The sequence below is a fragment of the Synchiropus splendidus genome, chromosome 3 (assembly GCF_027744825.2).
Source record: "Synchiropus splendidus isolate RoL2022-P1 chromosome 3, RoL_Sspl_1.0, whole genome shotgun sequence".
Lineage (NCBI taxonomy): Eukaryota > Metazoa > Chordata > Actinopteri > Syngnathiformes > Callionymidae > Synchiropus > Synchiropus splendidus.
Window position 1 is genome coordinate 27,228,581 of NC_071336.1, and position 26,006 is coordinate 27,254,586.

Sequence of the window (26,006 nt, forward strand, 5' to 3'; positions counted from 1 at the left end):
GTTTTATCAATAAAAACCAAAGCTTTTCTTAAGCATTTTAAATATCATTGATCGTGGGGCAACAGGTGGCAGTAATGTCCCATAACTCACTAGCACGACACACAGTAGGACTTAATAAGAATGTGCTGCTCTTCTGGAAGGGCGTAGCAAACATTGAGTAGTTGTAGTTATAGTTTACACCCAGTTGTAAACTACAATGTCACCAAAATTCTCTCATGTCCTGCCATCAGTATTTCAGGAAAACTTCATTGAAACACTTCTTGTCCTGCAGCTGGAATTGTTACTGACATTGGTAACATGGAGCTTGTTCGTGGGACTTCTGAGTCCAGTTTGCCTTCATGCTATCTGACCCAGATCACTGGGAAGAAGGACAAGCCGTTGTCAGTTTCAAGAGCATGGAGAAATCTTCATGTCATATCTCAACTTAATTTGGTCTAGTCAAAACATGACACAGATGCAGATGGGAAACTTGTGAGGACTAATCGGACCTCCGTGGCTCTGATTTCTATCATAACAGTGCGTGAGAAGAGAAAGACTATCTGCTCCCTCAAGACGCGCAATCAATCAACAGCAATTTACTTGTTGAAAAATGTTCTCGCAGTTCCGAAAACCCCAGTCTTCATTCGTGTCTGCCACTTCCAACTGCTCCGTCTCTGCTTCAGAGCTACTGTCCAACCAGAGTGAAGAAGTAAACAAGGATAAAGAAAAGTGAAGCTATTTCATTGTTCACATAAAGAAAGACGCGTCTCACTGTTTTCAAAATTTTACCTTCCTTCTGCCTTGCAGTCCTCACATGTGGACAGTGATAAATGAAGGATGTTCCTCTCTAGATTCTGTCCTGAAACTGGAAATGATTATCAACATCAACAGGATGAAGATCAGCGAGAGCTTTATGAGCTAAGACATGTTAAATATCAAGATGTGCGTAGCAACAGCCAAGTCAGTGACTCTATAATGCAAAAGTAGCAGCAAAACCAATAAAGGAATCAAATTAACTTGTTTTAGTGTTACATTGAGATTGAAAATACTCTCACTGTATAAAGGACGAGTCTCCAGATTTTTTTTGCTTCTTTATTAGTTATTTCAGAACAGATGAAAACAGTAATAAAAAACATTTTCAGATTCATTCTCAGAGTCGTTTTTCACTAATGACAAATGTATTGTGTCACAGGATCTGCAGCTGCATTCGTTAGAAAAAACAAAAAACATGCAACAGTAAATCATTCACATCTTATGAAAGAGAGTAACATAAACAGACAATACATTCATTTAACCGATAGCTTATAACTGTTTCAATCCTCCCACTGAACGCTGGCGAGTTAGAACCACTGCAGTAACACAAGAGTACAAAAACATTTAAAGAAGAGCTCATGCAGTAACAGTATCGGCTTTGGAGGGAGCCTGAGCCCCTTCTGTGTGTGGTCGATATGCTCTCCCTGTGCTTCCGTCTAGACACTCTGATTTCCTCCCATGGTCCAAAAATATATTGAGTTCAAATGACCTGTCAGTCAGTGATGTGGTGCTTTCTGTATGTGTCCTGCGATGGACTGGCGACCTGTCGAGGTGACCCTCGACCCTCTTGCCCTATGTTGCTGGGACAGGCTCAAGCCCTCGGTGACTGCATAGAGGGAATAAGCAGTTGATGACGAAAATGAAAAAGATGAATGAAAAAGATCATAGCAGATCCAAGGTTATCTGAGCAGCTGCCTTTCACGCCGAGTTTATTTATTGCCTGTAGGGGGCAGAACTGCTCTGATACTCAAGCAGCTCTGCCATGGTGCGGGTCCATGGAGTTTCCTCGTGCTCTGCTGCTTATGTTTTCAACTTGTTGGGCGAATTTAATCTCCGGCAGAAGCAAATGGCGTTGAAGAAGTGGCAATGGCACTTGGCGAAAGTGTCGCAGCAGCCTGTTTGTGGCAAACAGCTCTGAGTCAGCTGAGAGCACTGCGGGGCCGGGTGAGAGGTACTTTTCACAGGGAGGTTGTTCGGAGAGACTGGAACCTGTTTATGCTTCTGCGAGGCAATGGGAAGACAAAGAGAAGAGCACAGGGAGTTTGTGTAGTTCGATCAACAGAAAAACAAAGAAAAAGTGAGAGAATTGATCGGCATGTTTGACTGGAATGGGCAGGCAAATGCTAGCTAGAGGACAGAAAATAATTTAACTTTTTTTTTCTCTCAAAACTAAAGTGTTTTAGAACTTCAACAGCTGCAGCCAATTATGAGAATAGCAGCAGAAACTATGGCCATACATAATTAAATTATGGACCGAATGTGGCCCACGTGACTTAGGTTTGACACACCTGCTATGAAAAAAAACAAGTGACACTAAAGCACTAAAGCGCTTCAATCACACTGAATGGTCATTCATTTTTTACGACCTGTGACAGAACCTTCAGTGCATGATAAATCATGCTCCCTACCACCATCGAGGGAAGCGAGAGCAAAGGGCAGTAAAGCTCTGGGGCTCACTAGTGATGGGGTATATTGATGCATAGGTTATCAAGTTTTAATGATTACTGATTAAATATATATTTAGATTTTACTAGTGTTTCTGGGTTTGATGAAAATGAGAGTCAAAGTTGGACTTACTTGATGATGTATTCTCTGCCGTTCATATTGTCCTCTCCTCGCGAACAGAGTTCTCTGCCTGCCGACGGTCACGGCTCCTTTGGGACACAATTTCACAAAAAACATTTGCGTCTTGAAACCTTTTCTGAACATTGTGAATGAAATATTTCCTGAGTTAGAATACTTCCAAACATGAAGCCGGGCTTCCACAAAAGCAGACAGGATTTACATGACAGCTTTATGCTCTAGAGCATAAACCAGTCGTAAATTGTTCCAGGAACCTTTGAAAAGACACTTCTTTCTCTGTCCGCTAGACGGCCTTGTTCAATGGCTCTTTCTGTATCTCTAACTCTACTTTCTATCTATACCTAGATAGGCTTAACTTGTTTAGGATATAGGCCAAGCACTTTCCCAAAGAAGCTCACTGCAGAGACGAACGCCAACTGTGCCTGACTTTGTGGAATGAGCTGCGCCTCAAGATCAGATCAAAAACTTGATGTACAGCCAAATTTACAGCAGATGAGTGCCATTAAAATACACCTGTAAACTTTTGGAGAATTCTACATGATGATAACTACAATCATTTTACAAGCATATAAAACCCATGATTCAAAAAAGCCTGGTATAATCCAGCTGTTATCCATCATTGCTGTTAGTACAGAGAGAGCACTGTGAAGGCGCAAATAAGATGCAGCTGAAGACACATCAAGCAAACAATCGGACAAACAAGGAAATATTTGCATGTAGTCTGACAGAACTTCACACCTCGTGCGCGTGAGTGACATGCACGCAAATCAGCCGCGCATGAACCGTACAGCAGTAATGAAAAGCAGGTGGATGTTGACGATTACAAATCCATTCACACAGAACTGGTTGGATTTTGCAGTATTTGTTTTTCTGTTTAATGACATCATTAAACTGAGCTGCACATGGAAATCATGAAAACTAGTCATCAGTTGGCAATTATATTTTATGGCTGAGAAACCACAGCTATAGAAACAATCAAGCCACGTTAAGATTAAACGTTAAACAGTGTTGATAAATTAAAAACATCAGTATTCGTATGAGCCAACAGCAAGATCAATGAAATTAAATGGGGTGTTGATTTTATGATGTTTTATATGATAGTTGACGTATTTTGCAGAGTGACTCTTGGAATAATTGTATTATTATTATTATTATTAATAATAATAATATTATTATTAATATTATTTACTTCTACTTCTACTATATATATATATATATATATATATATATATATATATATATATACATATATAGTATAAGTATGAAATGAATTTGATATATATAGATGAATATATATATAGATAGATAGATAGATAGATATATAGATAGATATATTAGGTGCTCAAATTCATCTCATACTTCGAATAAAAAGGAGCTTTTTTTTAATCATCACAATTAATACAATTGCATTTCATTTTTTGATAGTTTTTTATTGCATTATAACTGCACTGGAATATGATTTTTGTCGGTAAAACTTTCACCGTTTCGTTACATGCATCAATAAATCCCCTCACTGACATAACAACGCGCTGGCAATTTCATCGTTGGCTATTTTTCAGTGACCGACCTAGAGACAAGAAACCGTGGCTCGGGCACTGACCTGTGCGCTGGGGGTTTGCCGGGCTCTTGCGGTGGTCATGGCGGGTGAAGATCCGGCCATCGACCAGCGACACATGCAGGAGGAACAAACAGAGGAAAAGCAACTTCATCCTGCGACTTATTCTTGTCGGGATTTTAAACTTCCGATGGAGACATCAGTCACTTGTCACCGTGAACTTGTGAATGAGTTGCGACTGACTGGAGGGCCATTTATAGTCTGGTCACGGGCCCCGCCCTCTTTCACTCCGCTCTGCGATCGTTAGATCCCGGCAACAAGTGGATTTCAGACCATTAAACTGCGCGACTGTTGGGCAAACTGATGGCAGACTTAAGACTGGCAGTGATGTCCAATGTCTGGTTTCAGAATGAGTACTGACATTTACTATAAGCAATGAAGTCAGAGTGATGGTAAAAAAAAAAAAAATTAATTAAAGCTACTTCTGGGAGATAGTTCAAATACATTCCAGTGAAAAACAAAAAATAAAATGAATGCATGCATTTTCTAAGATAAAAACTTTTCAGGTCAAGTCCCTTCATACTTTGCTTTTGTGAGTTTCCTCTGGGTACTTTTTCATGGGCCCCACAAAACGTAATGAAGAGGAAGCTGTTTCTTTCATTTTACAGGAGACATGTAGTGAAACGACTCATACTGGTTTATTTATCAAAAATGATGAATAAAACATTCCTTTAAACCCATCTATATGACTTTATGTAAGTAGTACGAAATCTGGAGCAACGCTACCAGCTGCCACTGCTGAACTGTGAAGTGTGTCTCTATGAGTGGTTTCAGCCTGGCTGCTTGATGCCACCAAGTAGCTGGGAAAGGCATCAACGCCTTGTGATGACAGTAAAATAAATAAACAATAAACAAATAATAAAAAATATTTGAATAACAGGGGCCACTCAGGCTTCCAGAAGACTTTCTGCGAAGACGATGATAAAGCGGCTTCACGACGGTCCTGGGAAAAGGAAGTGGCTCCCGGGGTTGAACAAGTAAAAAACAAAAGTCGCTGATGTGTTGGAGGAGCTGGTTGTTTGTCTTTCTCCCTGCCCACTTGTGTGCCATGTGTTTTCCTCCGGTTCAGAAGAACACGTGTACTGACACCCGCCGGAGTGCGATGGTGGGGGCATCATATCTGGTGTAGGTTAAAGTTAGCCTTTGTAAAGCTTTCTTCTGCAGCTTTCTTTCATTTCAACCACCTTTAAAACTCCGTAACTGTTGGGTCATTGACTTCCCTGCCAAATGAAATTCTTGACTCAAGCATCAACACACCAGGGTGGAAGGTGAAAGCAAAGATGACCTATTTGGAAATGGCTTTTGATTTTGCTGCATTTGGCAATGAATGAGAATGAACTGCCGCTCAAGTGCCTGCCTTTTTTGTAATGTACTATATTGTTTGCAAGATTTAACGTCGGGGCCCTATCAGGGTCTTCCATGTTTGAAGAGTTACACACATGCACTAACAAACATTCACTGTAGTGTGGAAGAGTTGGCTGAATTACCCCCCGGGCGCACCTACCTCGCCGGTGCCTCCCATCCAACTGAATAGATAAAACTGACCTCCTGCGAACGACAACGTAAGTGTAGTGTCATTTTTTTAGCTGCATGAAGGATCCCTTTCCCAGTGTAGACAAAAGGTGGTATAGTGGTTAAAGTACTGGTAACTGGTTCTAGCCTATATATTTTTAAAAGTAATGCATTTTACTGCGATAATGTTTGAAATATATACTTTGTTTATCAAACAAACAATCACTACTCCCAAAAGATCCTAATAAAACATATTAATTTCTCTCAATCCCAGTTAACATTGTGAACAGCCTGAATCCTGGTCCTCCTCCCTCCGCTGCTGGAGCAACATTGGACCCATCACCTGCAGTTTCTTGGTTGAAAAATGAATCCAAAGTTCACTGCTGATTCCTTTTCCTTTTTTTGTAAAAAAAAAAAAATCTGATTTTCAAAGTTAAAAAACTGTGATTTTCATTTCTAGTTAATTTTCCAGTCATACTGTCAGTGTTAGAGCGTGACAGTTCGTGTGTTGCACCAGTATAACATGGCGTCTGGTGCATATTTATCTATTTATTTATTTTACAGGACTCATGCGGCTCCCCAAATAAGGCCGCCCCATGCAGATGCGCGGTTCGCCCGTACCTGAAACCGCCACTGACAACGTTCCACCCAATGCTGTAAAATTATTTTTTAATAATAATAAATATGGCGCCTATACAAAACACTGTATTTTACCTCGAGATTTCCCACAAAACCTCATACGTGTCTCATGCAAAGGATAATGGGATAGATGACACTCCGTTTTTACAGTTTTAACAGTGATAACAGAAATGAAGAAGACATGAAAGGACGTCTGTGATCATGTGGACAAATGTTGATTGACTCATTGCTTAGCATCAAAACAATTGTTTTAGACATTCAATTTGTCTGCACATGGCTCCGCACTGTGAGGAAGGAATTCATCTTTCATTAAAAGAGGATCCCCATGAAGAGTCGGAGAGACGCCAACTTAGTTTGGCAGCCGGCTGCAGATTCATCTCAACACCCTGTGTGGGGAAGTCCCCCTCCGTCAGTGGGAGTTCTCTTCACTTGTGTGGCATATCCATCTATGTAGCATAACCTTATTTACGTCTGGAAATCCTCATCTGTTTTTCAGCCAACAAGTCCATAGATGTTAGTGAAAGGACCGTAAAGTTAAGAGCTTGATGCTTTTTCCCGCCATTAAAGAACTCTAGCTGTGTTTGTTTGGAGGAGAAAAGTATGTTGTCTGTAGCATTCTTCAATAAACAGATGGGAATTACCAATATTTGGATGTTATTCGCAGCTGCACAGGTATGAATGGGGCAGGGTGAAACAGATGGGGATGATTGACAGGGGTGATCTGTGGCAGAAGAGTATCAGGCTAAGAGCTGCCAGCCATTGTGGCTTAGAGACGCTGGAACAAAGGCAGCGATAGACATGGTGGGACTGAAGATGTTCTGGTGTTCTTTGGAAGGGACTAGGACTAGGAAGGACAAGAATAGAAATGGTAGGCTCATTTCTCACCTGGCCTCCCTAACCTTTGGAGACAAAGTGGTTTGGACACGTGGAGAGGAGGAGAGACAAAGCAGGTTAGAACTTGAGGTCAAATGAGAAGAAGAAGACCACGAATAAGACCAAGTAACAGGTAGAGAATTGGTTTTGCAAGGACGAATGATGTAAATAGGATAAGCCGGATGAGGACGGTCGATGCCTGTTGTAGTTTTCCAGATTTATTTTAATGGAGACCTACATAACAGACCCAATGATTTGGAAAAACATCTTGAAAGTTTCCCAACTTTTACACTCTGGCCAGCCTTAACCATAAACTCAGCCCAATGAATGGACCTTTATTTTATTTTGACTGGAGCTTAACTCTGCTGATCCTCATCCATGTTGGGAGAGCTTCTCAGAATAACAGTGTAATGACATTAGGCTGTGGGTTGAACATGCCTGACCTATAACATCAGCATGCAGATGAAAAACACCTAGAGGGATCATGTCAATAAGCATGTTAACAGCTCGCCCTCTCTTGGGTCCTTATTTACCCCCCACCCCCTTGTTTTTATTACTTTCCTCAATCACATCTGCTTTTACGTCAAACTTTCATCTCCATTGAGACAAATCAGCTCTTCCGTTATTTTGGACTGCCTACGAAGATAGCAGATGTTTGCTGTGACATTTAAAAGCAATGAAGCATGAAAAACAATATCACAATAAGATGTTAATATAAACATGACAAGCCTGAATTACTCGTCAACCATGGCGGGATCTTCAAAGTAAACAGACTGTTTTCCTCCTGCAGACTGTTATCCTTCAAAGTAAGATGACATTTGACGATGTACTTATTGAGCCGCACGTTATGGCTGTTTCAATGAATGGAGACAGGAGAGTTCAGCTCATCTGGACTTGGCCGATGTTGTTTTTGGTGCTCAGGACACCCACGAAGGCAGCAAGAGAAAGAAACGAAAATATTGAACATTCTTCTGACGGACTCTTGAGAGCGGCTTTCATATGATCTGATACCACAACGATGGATGCCGAGAACAACACTATTATGCTTCGAGCTAAACTGTGGTGTCGAGGAAGAATGAAACTGAATGTAACTGTGGGTGTATTTGACCATCCCTGCCGTCGCTCCAGAACGCCATGAGCCCTCACAACGTACGATACCGCCTGGCGTTCAGTCTTGCTGCTGTTCTTTTGTCGCACTCGTTCCACCCTGCTGCATTCTCCTCATCGCCTCACTTGATCTCTCACCCAGAGTACAATAGTTTCCACACTGCAAGACTTTTCCCGCGCTTTGAACTGGTTTAAATAACAATGGAGCTAATAAATGGATTTTTACAAGCTAATGAGCTTCATGCGGCCAATACACTCAGCCTCATTATATTAGACCAGTGAAATTATAGGCATTTTCCATACATACTGTACATACATACATCAGTTAACCACCGCTTAGTCCTGTTCAGGCTTATTAAAAACCTCAATGCAGAGTTTTCGCCCGGAGCTTTCCACCGCCGTTCCAGGACCTCTGCTGTGCTGCTCTGACCGACTGTGGAGGCAGAGCTGTTCATTCATCATTAATCCCTCTTCATGTTGGACAACTTTTACAAAACTAGTTTAGAAGTGAAATGCTCTTTTAAGACTGTATGGAAATCACTGACCTTTCTACTGCGTGGACTTACATCAATACAAATGCTGCCTATAGACAAGGCAACAACGATAATCCTCCATTTACAGAGCTTGATTTTGACTCTTATTGACTATATGATATATGAGTATATGACTATATAATATGACTATTATTTTGGTTTTTGCAGTGGCAGGCCGTCAGGGCCAGCAAGGCCTTCTCTGCTGGCCCAACATGACCAGAAATCATGAGCATATTTATGACAAAAGTGAATTTCATTTTTATGTATTTTCACAAAATATACTACATATAGTATATATAATAATCATACTTATGTCATAGTATATCCCAGGTTAGAGTTTTCATCCAGTCAGGATTCAGCTAGCTTGTGTCGCCATGTCCAAGGCCTTCAGCAGCAACAGTGCAGGCGCAGGTGCCCTCAGAGTGAACGGACACATATAGTTGATGGATAGTTGCAAGAGCCAATGAGATCACGAGTTGGGGACAGCGAGGCCTTCCAGCTGGCCTCACGTTGAACGTGACTTGTACGCGTCCTGTGAGTGGACACTCATACATCATTAGGACTAATAACCGCTACTCGTTTCTCGCTCTCGGAAGCCTGTGGCTTAAACATATGAGGATATTTATGGGCAAACTAGCTTCAGAGCAATGAAACCACAGATGTTTGGTGACATTCCAGCGTGTATCGCGCTGTTCTCCGCACCTGCATTTCCCCAGCGTCTAAACCGGCGAGATAACCAGAGGGAGAAAGTTTGGCACTTAGCGCTTGGTGAGTGCAAATGTTTGAGATATTTATTTTGTTCACATCTAACGTGTTAATCACGGGGCGCACTGGCGCAGCTGTGTGATTCTACTCTGACATGTTTCTTGTGCCGCTGTCAGCAAACTGTGGCCATCTGGCTGGAGTCTTCCACGAGAGCCGCCACACCATCAGAAAACTGATCTCTTTTTAATGATGAAATCTCACCTGATCATGTGTATTAAAACTTGTATCGAAAGTGGCCGGTTAGCCGGCTGTTTAAAAAAAAGTTTCCTTGTGTAGTTTACACAGCCACTGTCGACCTATGTATTGACAGTGGCTGTGGGGTAATAGAGGGGGGCACATCCTGGAAAACAACACTAATTAATTCCAGAAGAAGAAGTGGTAGGTAGTGAGAAAAGAAAAGCTCTGTGGTTTCCATTAATTTTTCTGTAGGGGGTTATCAACATGACATAATGGTTGAAACAAAGAAACGTGTCATTAACAAATAGAAGTTACATAACTGAGAGAACTCATTTCATCTATATGTCTGTCCTTCCGTCTCTTTCTTTCTGTTTTCATGAGACTTAAAAGGGTTCAAGTTTTTTTTTTGTCTTGTCATTCCGTCACACAGGTCCATGCAATCTTTTATGTCCTTAAAATTTGTAAAAAAAAAAAAAAATAATCCTTGGAATGGGATTTACACATATGTTTATAGCTCCCGGGAATCTGGCAGGCAGATAGGATTTGACGGATATTGGGAGGAATCAACTCCAAGTATTAAAGTAATAAAACATCACATGCCTACTTTTTTGTATCTGCTAATGTTTTACTCTGCAACTCACACGTGTGGAGTTTGCTGTGTTGGCTGATGGTTCACAGCCGGCCGCTGTGAAGGATAAAATGTCTCCAGGTCAGAGGGGCCGTGTGGCGCACGTTGGCAGCCACGCTTCAGTCAGTGATAGTGATGCGGTGATAGATCTGTTAGAGGTATGACGACATTAACGTTAGGCCGACTGTTGTTTGTTAAGAAGAAATAAAAACATACTGTTGTACATAATTGTTGTATTGTTCATGTTGTCGGACACGGCAGACCATTTGGGTCACTAAAGTGTGATACAAGAGAAAGTCAACAAACGGAAGAGCAGTCCTTGTTACTAAAATGTCCCTGTTGTCCTATCCAACATTGTTTTTAAATAAAGTTCAGCCTAAAGCTGTGTCCCATTTCTCACGCTCCTTCTTCTTCTTTTCCTTTCAGCGTCTCCCTTCAGGGGTCGCCACAGCGGATCATTCTCCTCCATCTCACCATGTCCTCTGCTTCCTCTTCTCTCAAACCTACAAACCTCGTGTCCTCCTTCACCACCTCCATAAATCTCCTCTTTGGCCTTCCTCTCCACCTTCTACCTGTCAGTTCCAACCTCAACATCTTCCTACTGTACTGGCTCTCTCTCTCCTCTGTACATGTCCAAACCATCTCCATCTAGCCTCTCTGACTTTGTCCCCTAAACACCTGACACGTGCTGTCCCTCTGATCTACTGCTTCCTGATCCTATCCATCCTGCTCACATTGCTGGCCTCACCACCCTTTTGTACACTTTCCCTTTCATCCTTGTCGACACCCTTTTGTCACACATCACACCGACACTTTTCTCCAGTTATTCCATCCTGCCTGCACCTGCTTCTTCACCTCGTTGTCACACTCTCCATCACCCCCAGTTGAGCCTAAGTACTTAAAATCCTCTACCTTCTTCGTCTCTGCATCCCGTAACTTCACCTGTCCACTTGGGTCCCTCACACACGTATTCTGTCTAACTGTGGCTAACCTTCATTCCTCTCCTTTCTGAGGCAAACCTCCACCTCTCTAGCTTCTCTTCCACTTGCTCCCTGCTCTCACCACAGATCACAATGTCATCTGCAAACATCATTGTCCAAAGGGATTCTTGTCTAACCTCATCTGTCAACCTGTCCATCACCATCGCAAAGAGGAAGGGGTTCAGAGATGAGCCTTGCTGCAGTCCCACCTCCACCTTGAACTCCTGTGTTACACCTGCAGCACACCTCACCATTGTCTCACACCTGGTATACATGTCCTGCACCACTCCAACATGCTTCTCTACCACTCCAGACTTCATCATACAATAGCACAACTCTTCTCTTGGCACTCTGTCGTACGCTTTCTCCAGGTCCACAAAGACACAATGGCGCTCCTTCTGACCTTCTCTGTACTTCTCCATGAACATCCTCCATGAACACGCTAACGCTCGTTTTTGACCCTAACACTCGTTTTTGCGCGTTCACATGTAAGTGGAGTGTGTCCCAATAGCCAGAGCGCCGAGTGGTGAAGTGTTCACCACTTGAAATGGTCCCTTCAAGCCGAGAGCGCTCCGGAGCTGACTTGAAACAAAGTGAAATATGAAGTGTGGATAGATAGTACTTTCGTTTGTTTACTTTCTCTCGTATCACACGTTAGCGACCTAAATGGTCTGCCGTGTCAGACAACATGAACAACACAACATGTATGTACAACAGTATGTTTTTATTTCTTCTTAACAAACAACAGTCGGCTAGCATCCAGGCTAACGTTAACATCGTCATACCTCTAACAGACCTATCGCCGCAACATCGTGGCAAAGCTGGCTTAAGCTCCGCCCATTTTTTCTCCGTTGGTTCACCAAACCAAGTGAGATTACCAGTGCTGATAAGGTTGCAAAAACGCTGGAGCTGGCATTTCCAAAACGTTTGGAAACGTGGATATGCAGGAAACAAAACACAGCACAGCAGCCAGTAACACGTTGTCTTTACGGGTGACGTCATGAAATGTTGTCCCAATTCTTAGGGACGTCAATCACTTCACTTCCTCTTCGGAGGGCACTTCATAGTGGAGGGCACTCAAAACCAAGTTCTAGTGCTCAGTGCTAGTGTTAGGGTGAGAAATGGGACACAGCCTTAATCTGGGAAAGGTGATGGAGGTAAAGGGAATTTGATTGAAGACAGGCGAGCAGATGAATGTTGAAGATGAAAAGCAGACTGTCTCCTGTGTTTACAGTGATAGAAACAAGCTCAAAGTATCCTTAAACAATTAAAAGCCAAACCCATATTGCACTGTAGTCAAACTACTTTTGCCCCATCGGAGAATGTCATTGACATACTGCTCATTTAACTTCAATTTTGTTTGTCTTGTTGAAAATTTTGTGACACCCCAGCATTACAACAGTAGTGTAGCAGTCTAGACCACAGCAAACAGAGACCATTGAGGAGGGTGAGACCAAGACGAAAGTGGTTGTGAATTCATTCAACATTTGCTTTATTTTGGTTGCTCTTGGTCTCTGTGTGCACTGGTCTGGACACTGAAGAGCCTCAGGACAATTGGGAAACTATAGATCTATTTTGACTACCCACCACTCTCTTGCTCTCATTGTTACAGCTCACCTCCAAAGTTGTCAACTGTAAAAACCCAACACATGTGCACCAGTGGGACTATTAGTTGATGACCATGCAGACTTCTTTGAACGTTACTGAGCATTTAAAAAGGGCAGATCCATCAACTGAAGGATAAGGCTCGGGTCCTTGAAAACTTGAAAGAAATGCCACTCAGCCTGGGACTTGTAAACGTCCAAATCTGCCTTAAATCAATCAATAACAAGAACTGGGGTCAGTTGCTTCAGTTCCTCACTTTTATTGGTGGTGGATGGTGGGGTACATAGAATTGGGTAACTTGGGGGATATGTTGTCACATTTCATCAAGTTTGAAAAATGAGTGGTATGAGTGGAGTAATTCAACAAGCTATTTATTGTCTGACAAATAGCGCATGATGGGAAGGTTCTGTTTGAAAGCAGTGTCTGGAAAAGACACACATGCTTTCATTTCAGCATAAAATGAACAGAACCAAATGGTCCAGGGAGACACGGCACTCCCATCCTCAGACTCAGTCCATTACACTATTTAAAACAACAAAATGGAATTCGACAAAAACAATCAATTATCTATCAAACCTGAGTTGATGAACTGTTTCATTTAACGGTTTCATGCAAAGATTTGCATAAAACCTTTGGATCAGAACTAGATTCAGACTGACTTTTCCGCACCCGAAATAAATGTGGGCATCATCATCATATTCTTTGACTTCTACAGAGTCAATAGATTACAATTTTTAATCTCATTAAAGATGAGTTGGCACGCGATTAATGCTAAATTACTCACACATTTTGCCTCTGTTCTAAATGTAACTTTGTATTTTATCAACACAAGAATGGTGACTACTTAGATTAGATTACAATTGTTATGCATTTAGCATGTTTTTTGTGCCTCTGAGGGAGAATGTTCTTGACAGTATGTTGGGTTGTTGTTGTAAACAAATGCATTTGCATGACAAAAACATTAGTGCTGTTGAACTGTCTGAGGTTTCATGACATTGTCATTGATGGTTCTCTGCAGCACGGTGAGACGCTTCTGTTGCTTTCACCATATGGAGGTAACATTTCCCTTAAAAAAAGCAAATAGGATACAGAAAAACAATGTTTGAAAAAAAGAGGGAAAAACCTTTTCCACATACGAAGATTTTAATGGCTTGTGTCAGCAGTAAAAATTCCCAGTATCTATTCCAGGTGGATGCTGCTCAGAAAGTGTTTCTCAATGAGAGTTTATTACATAACATCTGTCGAGATAGAATCCAATAAAATTCAATCGTTCCTTTTTTCATGATCACCTTTTCTTTGTTGCTGCTTTCATAACCCCTCCATATTGTGGTTACCAGCAAATAGCATTGCAGATCTGGAAAAGAACTGCCTGCATCCTCTTTCTGATCCATTGAAAATGCATCAGCAGCATCTGAAATGCTTTAATCGGACACAAAACACCTACAATAATGCTACAATAAGGAACATGAGGATTGATGACATGGTGGGATTCATGCACATGACCTGAGGAACACCAACTGCACTGTACAAACGTGCAGATGAGGGCCATGAATAATGGAACGTGAAAGAGCCTTGGGCACGTTCGCAGCACATCAGTCAGGAATATTGCTAGACGACCAGCGTTCATTGGTGCGCTCCGCCTTAGGAAACTCTCCCGCCTTCATATTGACCCAACTATTATGACTATGTTTAATCATGCTTTTCGTGAATTGGTTTGATCATTTCCTTTGCTGGTCCTCTCGGCTGACTGGTGAGTCTCGGCTTTCCCTAGAGTTCCTGTTTTCCAGACAGCTACTGAGGAGTGCCTTCTCTTTTTGAAATGATGAGTCTCACCCACCACTTGGGGCAAGAACTCTCCGATTTACCGATCTACCAATCTACGTTCCCACCTATGGTCACCAGCTTTGGGTAATGACAGAAAGCATGAGATCACGGATACAAGCGGCTGAGATGAGTTTCCTCCGCAGGGTGGCTGGGCGCACCCTTAGAGATAGGGTGAGGAGTTCGGTCATCCGGGAGGAGCTCGGGGTGGAGCCACTGCTCCTCCACATCGAGAGGAACCAGCAGAGGTGGCTCGGGCATCTGATCCGGATGCCCCCTGGACACCTCCCTGGGGGGGTGTTCCGGGCATGTCCTACCGGGAGGAGACCCCGGGGAAGACCCATGACTCGCTGGAGAGATGATGTCTCCGGTCTGGCCTGGGAACGCCTCGGGATCCCCCGGGAAGAGCTGGAGGAGGTTTGTGCGGATCGGGAAGTTTGGGCTTCCTTGCTCCGAATGCTGCCTCCGCGACCCGACCCCGGATAAGCGGCAGAAGGAAGGAAAGGAAGGAGTCTCACCCTTTAAACTGTGAATTCCAGCTTCACACCTCCAGACGGAGGTACTCGGTCCCAAGAGGTAAAAGAAAGTATTATCGAAAACATAAAATATCCTGCTGACATCGTGGCACTTGTTCATTCTTGTGTACTTAGTTTGTGTTTATGAGGCCAGACATATGAAGCACTTTTAGCATGATTTTAAATCTTGTTTATATGATGGAATGATATGCGTCATCTGATCTAAAACAAGTAATAAAAAAAAACTAGATAGAAGTTTCTTGATCCCTTGTGAATAGTCTCTCTGTGAGATTATGAGGAAAGAGGGGGCACCCGGATTTGAACCAGGGACCTCTTGATCTGCAGTCAAATGCTCTGCCACTGAGCTATACCCCCTGACTTCCATGAAACCAGATCCACTGGAGTTGTCCAATATCCAGGCTAGTCAGGCATCACCACCCTTCGCCCAGGATCAAGACATTGTCCACTCGATCACTGTCAGCTGTGAGAACGGCCACCGGTCTCCAAGGCTGACGTAGTTTGATCAGTGCATCCACCGTCTGATGCCATCATCCTGCAGCTGGACTATGTTGTTGAAGACCCTTACGCTGGGTCCATCCTGACTGATAGACATCGAGTCATGTTTTCACTTGTACGTAAAATGCTAAGCGACATCTATGTGGTGGAGGCAGCATTGTGTGGGTAGGGACCGGTTACCTTCACAGAACCCATGAGATGTTGCATCATGGCATTGCCTTTTACAACCATGACAACACTCCCTTCTTTCAGCAAGATTTGCAAAGCTTAAAACTGCACATGCTACCACCCAGTATTTGGCAAGCGACACCCTCTACTTCCATTGTCACCAAATTTGTGAGTCATTGAACTCCTGTGGGATCTCATTGTCCACACATCAACAAGCTTGGGGAACCAGATACTGCTTTGCAGCGAGGGAGAAATGCAGAGCCGTTGCTGCTGACAGTGGTCAATTTCACGCCAATGGTTTTCCATTCAGACAACATCAGCTGCAAAAAATATGTTTTTCTGGACTGGTTTGTACATTGGCAGTGGCAAAAATTGCTACGGCATTTTTGGCTTTTGGAATGATTTTACCTGTTCATGGCACTTATAATGACTATCATTACTTACTAGGCTTTGTGCAACATCTTTGGTGCCTCTGCTTTCATCCTGGAGGCCAGGGGGTGCAGGACAGGGCAACGTGATGGCAGACACTACATTCCCCCCTCCTGGGCTTAGAAGCGCGGTAACAAGCTTCAGGGAAAGATTGAAGAGAATAAAGAGGAGCTACAGTAAAGGAGCTCTCAGTACACTACCAACTAGTTTTTGACAATGCCCTCTTTGTTGAGGGCAAATGTTTGAGGTTTATATCTGACGATCTATGTTGGTGGGGCTGCTGCTGTGCGGAACTAAAATCGTACAACAGGCGAGGTCTCTTGATGCACATGTTGGAGTCATAAAACAGATTTCACTGCAGCAACCTGAAGAGTCACTTGATACAGACTAAACAAGACTTCATCTTTCATAACGTTTGATACCAGCAAGGAAAGTGAAGAAAGTTTTGTCATTCAATATAACAATGCGATCTTCATGACATTGACTGAAAATGTGTCAGAGAATGTTTCAACAGCACATTTATCTGACTGACTGCAGGCAACATGAATATTTTGTGTACTGGCACAGCAGGTCAAGTTGCTCATGCAACACATTCAGAAGGCTGTTCTTTCAGTGATATTCTCAGCAGTCATTAGACTAGTTCATAGATGTGCAACCGACACTCTCACGACTGCAATGCTGCTGGGGTCCACTCTTTGACTGCGATCTGTGCCCGTAATGCCGCAGTTTTGGGTCAAGGACTTCGGTACGTACTGTAAGGCAATGCTCGCTCTGGAGCTGATCAGGATGCCTGAAAAGAAGGTCCATTTATGCTCCCTTTACAAATGAACATGTACCCGACTTTTTCAAACGTTACCATTGCTGATCACAGTATTCCGTGCGTTCTTTACGTTGGTATTGCTGTACACCAATATATCCAACAGGGGGAGCAGCCCAGAGTCAATAACTTATGATTACGATAAACTCCAAGATGCCGACTGTGTAAGAAGTAATGATAACAGAAAAATGTATCGCGACGGGAGGACGGAAAATTTCTGCCATTTTTTGTCTTCTTCATGTCTCATTAGAGCTTTAGAGCCTTTACACCCCAGGAAAACTGCCTTATTTTCCTATTCATTGAGTCTTTTTTATTGTTTTCATCATTGGCTTGATGACACTTTCTTTTTGGTTTCATCCCTTTTTTGCCAGGGGAAAACTGTCAACAACTAAATCTAAATGCTTCTGTCTTAGTCGGAGAGTATTGTTCGTAAGATACTGAGCGATTAAAAGCAAATTTTCTTAAAGACAGAGAGAAACCTTACGCAAAATGATTTTCAAATTTCCCGAGACAGATTCATCTGCTCTCAAAAGAAGATGTGGAGTAAGGGGCGGCGATGGGACATCCTGAAAACCTGGGAGACGCGGACAGAACTGGAATGAGAAGACGCAAGAAAACACAACCAACACAATCTGTGCTGGCTCAACGGGTCAAAACATGCGTGCAACAGGGTCGACAGCTGCGCTTTGTTCATGAGACATTCCAATATAAATATATATTTGTTGGTTGCTCACATTTTTCTTTCAGGTTCCACCCTGTTTTTAACTACTACATGGATATTTTTATCTATCCTCCGTCGCCATGCCTCATCCTTGCAGTATCTGTTTCTGGTAAATTTGTAAAACTATAGAAAGCTCCCTGACCAGGCCACATTACTGATGTCTCTAAAGCAAACATTTGGATTTTTTCAGTAAACAACAATCTTGTGGAAACAGAAGACAGATGGATGGAAATGGAATCCAAGCATGTTTGTAAATGTCTTGCTGAGATTAAATAGTGCTCAAATCTGGTCGAACAATGCAATCTTTATTGTGGTAAAACTATCAGTGACACACCAGGAACACGTTGCACTCGGATCCTCTGATCAACTCCAAAAGTAATCAGACATTGCGCCTTTGAAAAGAAACTCTAGATGTGCCCATGGGAAACACGTGTTAATGCCAAGTCTAAAAAAAAAGTGAGCAGTGCAGTGGCACACTTACAAAAATGTATACTTTTTAAAAGCAGGTGCAATGAGAATTGCGATCAGATGTTTGAAGTTCAAGGTCTAGCAACAGGTTTGAGGTATATTGATAAGAGATAAAAGACCAACACAGAAAGTGAAGTCCAATAAACCCGCATTTCTCATAAAGTCTGCCAACCATATGCTGGAATTCCAATGAGAAAATGGTATATTACAATAATATGAGCAAAATTGTGGAACTCACGAACGAGAGAAATGAAAATCAAACGTGAGGTTTTTGGAAAAAATGTGCTGGACCATGAGGCTCACTCTGGAGCACGGTCAGAAGGAGGTGCACCTCGCAGCTCTCCATATAAAATGAGATGCGAGATGCACATTGTGTGAATGACCATGGATGATAAACTCAATTTGAACTTGAAGTCAAACGCCACATAATGGAACAAGAAAGATCCCCAGTGGTGCGTCAACATTTGTAGCTTTCACCAGGCTCTTTCTTTCTAATAGCTGCTGCTATTACAGCCAAGATAAATCGGTTTCCGCGTGACTTCATCAATCATGTTTGTCGCTAGCATCAATAGGCCATGATGGCGCGTGATTCATTTTCATCAGTTTATTCCGTATTGTCGGGGAGACGTGGCTGGGGGGAGTAGGGTGTCATGAGAAACAACAACTCTTAGGCTGTGTCCCATTTCTCACCTAAACACTAGCACTTGGTTTTGAGTGCCCTCCGATGATGAAGTGAAGCCATTGACGTCCCTAAGAATTGGGACACTTCATGACACACGTAAAGACAACATGCCATTGGCTGCCGTGCTGTGTTTTGTTTCCTGCATATCAAGTGTTGGCGACGCTTTGGAAATACCGTTAACATTTTTGATACTCACTTGGTTTGGTGACCACCGGAGAAAAAATGGGCGGAGCTGAAGCCGGCTTTGCCACGATGTTGTGGTGATGGCGACGTTAACGTTAGCCTGGATGCTAGCCGACAGTTGTTTGTCAAGAACAAATAAAAACATACTGTTGTACATATATGTTGTGTTGTTCATGTTGTCGGACACGGCAGACCACTTGGGTCGCTAACGTGTGATACGAGAGAAAGTAAACAAACGGAAGAGTAGTGCCCGTTACTAAAATGTCCCAGTTGTCCCATCCAACATTGTTTTTTATATAAAGTACTGTGGTATCCTGGAAATCGATCCACACTTCATATTCCCTGGATTCAAGCCAGCTCTGGAGCTCCCTGGGTTTGAGGGGACCATTTCAAGTGGTGAACAGCAAGTGCCCTCGGCTTCGGAGTGTTGGGACACACTACACTTACATGTGAATGCGCAATACCGAGTGTTACGGTGAGAAATGGGACACGGCCTTCATCTTGCCACAGACTCACCTGGAGATTTGCCCAATACCTGTTGACAGAAACAAAGAGTTCTCAAAGCTCAGCTTGATTTCTGGTATGAATCAGTTTAACACCAATAAAAGCCACGGCCATTATACACGTCTTTATCAGCTGTTAGGAAATGACATCATCTCCCCTTGAACCCAAATGCCTCGAGGATTATGTTTCTTGAAAGAGGAAATTGCAGTGGAAAGCTCCCAGGAGCAATATATCTTTTCCTAAAGTCTTGGATGAGAAAATGATTTGTTTGGATCAAGGACAGTGTTGAGAAACTTGGACGGGCCGTTGGTTGGAGCTCAGTTTGTTTTCGTACTCATCCAACACATCCAAAGTTAAGTAAACCGCTGTTAAGATGTACGATCAGCGCACGCATGGAGGACTGATTTCGTTTAAACCCAGAAGGCTTTATTGAGATGTGTCAGCAGATATGACAGCACTAAAGCCTCATTGACTGTTGAATTTCCCCCCTGTGGGACAAATAAAGGACATCTAGTGTAATCTAATCTAATGTAATGGATTTGGGATGTAGACACAGGGGATTTGCTGTGAGTTAACTTATAGTGGAGCCCTTGTTCCGTTTGTCATAAATTGAATGTGTACTGTGTGGTCTGGAGGAAGAGCACCATGGAGGATGAGGAAGTTGAAAAGCAACATGGCAACACACCTTGAGCATCTGGATCAACTGGGGATGATTACTGGGTCTTTAAAATTCCTGAAGGCACGTTCATCCATCCACACGATCTGTGGCCCGGGTTTCTCAGCACTAAAGCGAGATAGACTCATCTGAAGACAGGACTTGACTTGCGACTGATTTTGAAATGAGGGATGAAAATCAATGAAGAGTTATGTTTATTAACCTGTCATACGATGGTGGCGCGCTGTGCTGGGGATCCAGAAAAATATACTTCTACTCTTCTCTGGCACGGACAGCAGAAGATCAGGTTTTTTATGATCAGAGGGTTTGAATCCAGTTCGGCTGCTGTTCTAGTTCCCACTGTGAGAGTGGAATGAATGATTATTGAAATGAATGACAAATGCTATATAAATGTAACAAGGTTTTATAAAGGAGATTTGTGGTTCCAATAAACACAATTCCATCGACCAGAAAGTCAATAAAATATTTTTATATAATGTAATTTCAGGACTGTGGAGTACAGCGGAATATTATCCGCTCCCACTAAATTCAAGAAGCAAAATAGATCTTGTTCTTAGATAAGCCGCACCGGTTTATAAGCCTCGGGTGCAGTGGTGCTGTCTATGCCATAGAAAGGTCAGTGGCTGGCTTGTGGCAACAATGTATGAGGATCACTTCTAAACTAGTGTTGAAGATGGGGTCCAGCATCGAGACTGACTCATGAAACAAACTGGGCAACATTCTAAACTGGAGTCATGAACCCTTCACATCTTTTATTGACATTAATGTCATGGCTCCGCTTCCAGGCTCCGAATCCTGGTTTTGGTTTTTTCCCCTCTGTTCCTTTGGCACACGGCTGGAGCCGATTAACCTCTAATGACTGGTCTACAAGAACACCTGGGCTCCAGCAACGTGTGCCAGACCGTATTGATCCCATTGTTTGCGCCCTGTGTTTGCTGGAAGTCCCTGTGATTATTCCTCTCGCTCCGGTGTTTTTTGGACTTCTCGTTCCCTGTGATAACTCCTGGTTCTCGTATCTCTCCCTGTGTTCGGCTCCTCTTGTTCTGTGTGCTAGCTAGCTTGTTTAACTCCTGGTTCTCGTATCGCTCCCTCTCTGTTCAGCTTCTTGTTTTGTGTGCAGCTAGCTCGTTTAACTCCTGGTTCTCGTATCTCTCCCTGTGTTCGGCTCCTCTTGTTCTGTGTGCTAGCTAGCTCGTTTAACTCCTGGTTCTCGTGTCTCTCCCTGTGTTTGGCTTCTCCTGTTCTGTTAGCTAGCTTTTGGATTTCTCTGTTTAACCCTGGTGCCCTGAGCTTAGTGTTTTGTTTCTCCCCAGTCTCCATGTGTTTCTTGTTCTCTTTTGTAGTTTATTCTCTGTTCATTATATATTCAGTTTGTGCTTAGTTTCTCCCGGTTCGGTGACGCTTTCAGTTGTGATTCAGTTGTTTAATTATTAAATATCTAATTTTGACTCCGTCCTGCCTCCTGTGCCTTTCACCACTCGCACTTGGGTCTTGATCACGTCCACTATACGTGACCTTCAGTTCCCACGTTCCTAAACGTGGCTTTAGCTCCCTCGTCCCTTCGTCTCGTGACAATTAAAGCACTTAAAATGATCTGTTTTCACCGGCACCACAGCCGGTCTCAGCTGCTGCTTCTTGTCTGCGGTCCTCCAGGAGATCGAAGCTGCAGACACGATGGAAAAACAGGGAATTCTGAGTGCTTTTAAAGTAAATAAAACGCCTGTGATTTAATCGGTTTGATGACAAGCCTCAATATTTAGCCTGGTTCATGCTTCAGACCACCAGAAAATCATAGCGGCTTATAGTCCGAAAACTACGGTAATTTATTCTGTAAGTATCCATCACCCTCAGTGTTTCTGTCAGGCTTATAAAAACATCCATCATGCTGTGCAAATACAGGAGCTCAACATGGGCCGTCATCACTGATGTGGATGTCATATTGCTCTCTGTCTTCTTTTCCTTCTTGATAGCAGTGAGCTGTTGTGAGACTTCAAAGTTAAAGTGGGATTCATTTTTCCATGACACTGAATGGCAGTATTCATATTTAGGAGACTCTAGATCTGGTACACCACCATGAAACACCAGAACAAAAACTCAACATAGCCCATCAACCTTTGCTCTTAAATGTTCTTGTTGTGTAATATTCAGCCCCCATCATTCCTTGCTTCCAAAAATGACCCAGAACATTCTGATATTACCCAACATCACTTCTTGGAAAACCATGGTTGTAATTTAATGCACTGTTTGGCAGCACCAGTGCAGCGAGTGAGCTGCCAAGATTGAGAAACAATGTTTGGCTAAATCAAGGTAGAACAAGTCCTTCTCAAATAGTGGGAGTGGACGCACTCATACGCTCACGCACTTTTTTTTATTTTTATTTCAGGCAAATTGATGTACTTTAGGTCTTTTATGTAACAAACTAAAACTATGTTCATAAATTTATTCTTCATTGTAAGTTGATCTATATTACTATTTTCTTTTCTTTAATGTTAACAAGGTTACAATGTTATGCAGAGGTGTACTTCATAGAAATTATACTATTTACAGAGGCAGCTGAGAGTTGGGGGGTGTGAAACGTTTACTTCTTCCTGGGGGCTTGAAAAGAACTGAGGTAGAGTGAGAATTTGCCTCAGTTGAAATTCTCCATTAGTTAACATAGAGACTAGAAGGACATCAGATGGGTCTCCATTCCTCGCAGCACTTTAGTCCACCAACAAGAAGGGAGTTGACTTGACCACCAACGGGAAGAATGTGTGGTGGTGATTTGGAACGTCCCGTTGCTTCTCAAAACATTAAAATGGTCAGCAGTGGAAGGATGAAGGGACGCAGCTCTTAGCTGACCGTTTCTGTATGTGTGCACACTCAGCAAACTCAATTGTGGTGACCCAACTTCCTGGGGTGCATGTGGGGTGCCAGGTACAGACTTATGAACTGCGCATGACTGGAAACGTGGATATTGATCCACTTTATTTTGTCATTATCTTTACGCATCTTTAAACACAAAGGGAGACAACATCCCTGCTCCTCCCATAAAGCTTTAAAGTCCAATGAGGAAATTGGATTTTGACTTTTCCATGAGACTAATGTGGAGGATGAGCTCAAATATTCGGTTCCACTAAGAGTGAAGAGGAGTCCTGATTTCCAGGTTAAATAAATGCAACATTTATTCTGAAGGATACTGAAAGCAAAGCTCAACGCAACATCAGCGTGTCAGAAAGAGAAAAGAAGAATGAAAAAGAACCATCATGTTAGGGTTTTTTTTTTTTTAGGTCATTCTGTGGGTGTGAATTTCTTCCTCAAACGTAATTTAATAATCCTCATTTTAACTACTCTTCTTGTTGGAGCTGTGCACGGCATGGTGTTTGAATGGAAGAGACCCCCTCCAGCATGTCCTGGGTTCCCAGTGGCGCCCAGGAGACATCCCGAACCTCTTACAGAGAGCAAGCAGAGCAAACTCATTTCAGCCACTCATGTTAGTGATCTTGTTTTTGGTCACTCGTAAAAGCTTGTGAGGTTATAGAGTAGGAGCTTGGATTGACAAGGAGCTCTTGCTTATCCCTCATCTCTCAATCTCATGCTCCTGCAAACCGTCACTTGTGAAACAGAATTGGGTTTCATCTCCATTCCACCAATTTCTGACATAGATCTGTGATCTTGGAGGAGTTGATTCTCACCCCAGTCATTTCAATTCTACTTAAAAAAAAAAAAGTTTCTCACTGACAAATTGAACAAAAGCAAACATCAAATGAGAGGGTAGTAAAAAAGTGTAATGATCCAATATAATTCCATTTGTAATTCCATTTATTGCTGCAAATAAACAGTGTCTCAAACTCTCTAAACATAGCAACAGCTAATAGAATTTTATGGCTTATTTTCAGATAACTGATCATAACTCAGTGGACGGTGACCCATGGTGACACCGACGCACACCCACAGGCACCTCACTAATGAGAAGACTTCAAGGGAGACGCGAAACATCTCACAGTTCGGTGTTTCCATCTTCAAAGTAATATCCTATGTGGAACATATTGACCGCATTATAATAAGGGCCTTGTTAAACAACAGTATCCAGGCGTTCCTGTACTCAGTGTTCCTGTACTTTCATGTTGGTTGACATTTTCAAAGCTAAGAAATCATTTCTACTGACATTTCACGAGAGGAATAATGTTCACCAAACCCAACTCGCCTGAAGTAGCGTATATGTATTATTCGTATTGTCATACGACACGTTCTCACTCCTAAGGCAGCAAATGTGCCTAGTATTTTCCAAAGGACTTTTGCGTTCAATGTCAACACCAAAATCAGCCTCTCGCTTTGCATGTGGATGCTAATGTATATTTCTGGGTTCCAGATGTTTTTGGAAGAGGAAGGTTGCAGTCTGTGACAGGATCCTTCTAAATGGAGTGTCAAACCTATTCGCCTGAAGAAGTAATGTTATATTATAGCCCGGGGGCCATATGTGGCCCGATGCCTGCAAACTGCACAGTTTGACATCAGACTAAAACTATAACTAACATGTCCTAATTTTTCTGCCTTTTTTTGGTCTTTCTCTTTTAGTCACCACCACCACATATACAGGGGTTGGAAATAATGGAAACATCTTAAAGCTAAAAAAAAGCTTTAAGGTGTTTGTCAAACCCCTGTAGCATGTTCTTGTTTTAAGACTAAAATTTTCTTCTGTTCATTGGCCATTTTTGTGTTTTTTCTTGTTCCTCAAAATACATTGAAGGAATACTGAAAATATATTTCAAAATAAATTGTTTTTTTTAACTTGAACGTTGAGTCCATACTTGATTTATTTTCAAATTAAGTCCATATAAAATGACATACTTCAATAGGTAAATGTTTCTTGGCATATTTACACTTCTTAGTATCCTTAATCCCTTTTCATCTTCTTAGGTTAATTTTGTCATTGTTCCTTAAGTAAAGATTTAGGACATTTTTCTGTTTTATTGTCATCGCTGTCTTTCTTTTGGCACCTAACACCCGTTACAGTTTCTAATGTGGCCCTTTAGGAAATTGAATTGTCCACCTCTGTCATAGTCCATGTCACCGTCTTACAAAAAAAACCCAATTATCGGTAAAACTTGACTTCTGTAATCTTCAAGAGCCACAATGTTGACGCCACATTCGATAAAAGCTAAGTCCACTTCATACATACTTGAAGCTCCTGTGGGCTTGAATTTGGCTCCGGCCCTTGAGTTCAACTAAAGTTCACAACCAAAGAACTAAAGACATGAAAAACTCAAGTGACACAGCATCACACATTCTTGTAGTGGAATGACTTGAAGGAATTTCATAAGCATTTCCCCCCACATGCCTGCAACAGCGCCGTTTCACTGAGGCACCTCACTAAATTCCACTTCTCAAACTGGATTTGGTCCCATTAATTTTTTTGGTAGAAGTTGCAAAGCTGAATTGAATGAAGCTACAAAAGGTTAATTGCATCCCCAAATAATTAATGACACTTGGATGGG

General features: G+C 42.4%; 2 protein-coding genes and 1 non-coding gene across 4 annotated transcripts in view; all 3 read right to left on the reverse strand.

Annotated features, from left to right (window-relative positions):
• Positions 1–1,089: 1,089 nt before the first annotated feature.
• Positions 1,090–4,857, reverse strand: LOC128756150 (agouti-signaling protein-like). 2 transcript variants are annotated; one of them, XM_053860407.1, is made up of 3 exons: positions 4,196–4,857; positions 2,590–2,666; positions 1,090–2,010 (listed from the first exon to the last, which is right to left on the reverse strand). In XM_053860407.1, the coding sequence occupies exons 1-3, from the start codon at positions 4,302–4,304 to the stop codon at positions 1,813–1,815; spliced, it is 384 nt and encodes a 127-aa protein (XP_053716382.1). In that variant the 5' UTR covers positions 4,305–4,857; the 3' UTR covers positions 1,090–1,812. The 2 variants fall into 2 exon arrangements, with proteins under 2 accessions (XP_053716382.1, XP_053716381.1); XM_053860406.1 differs by having other exon boundaries at positions 1,094–2,013.
• Positions 4,858–15,668: 10,811 nt separating this feature from the next.
• Positions 15,669–15,740, reverse strand: trnac-gca (transfer RNA cysteine (anticodon GCA)). The gene has a single exon. It is a non-coding gene; the product is annotated as a tRNA-Cys (tRNA).
• Positions 15,741–21,144: 5,404 nt separating this feature from the next.
• snx16 (sorting nexin 16) overlaps positions 21,145–26,006 on the reverse strand; it is a 30,199-nt gene continuing 25,337 nt past the window's right edge. Inside the window, exon 8 of the mRNA XM_053859914.1 lies at positions 21,145–22,192. Within this exon, the coding sequence (XP_053715889.1) occupies positions 22,114–22,192 (79 nt within the window). The 3' untranslated portion in view covers positions 21,145–22,113. The remainder of the gene's footprint in view (positions 22,193–26,006) is intronic.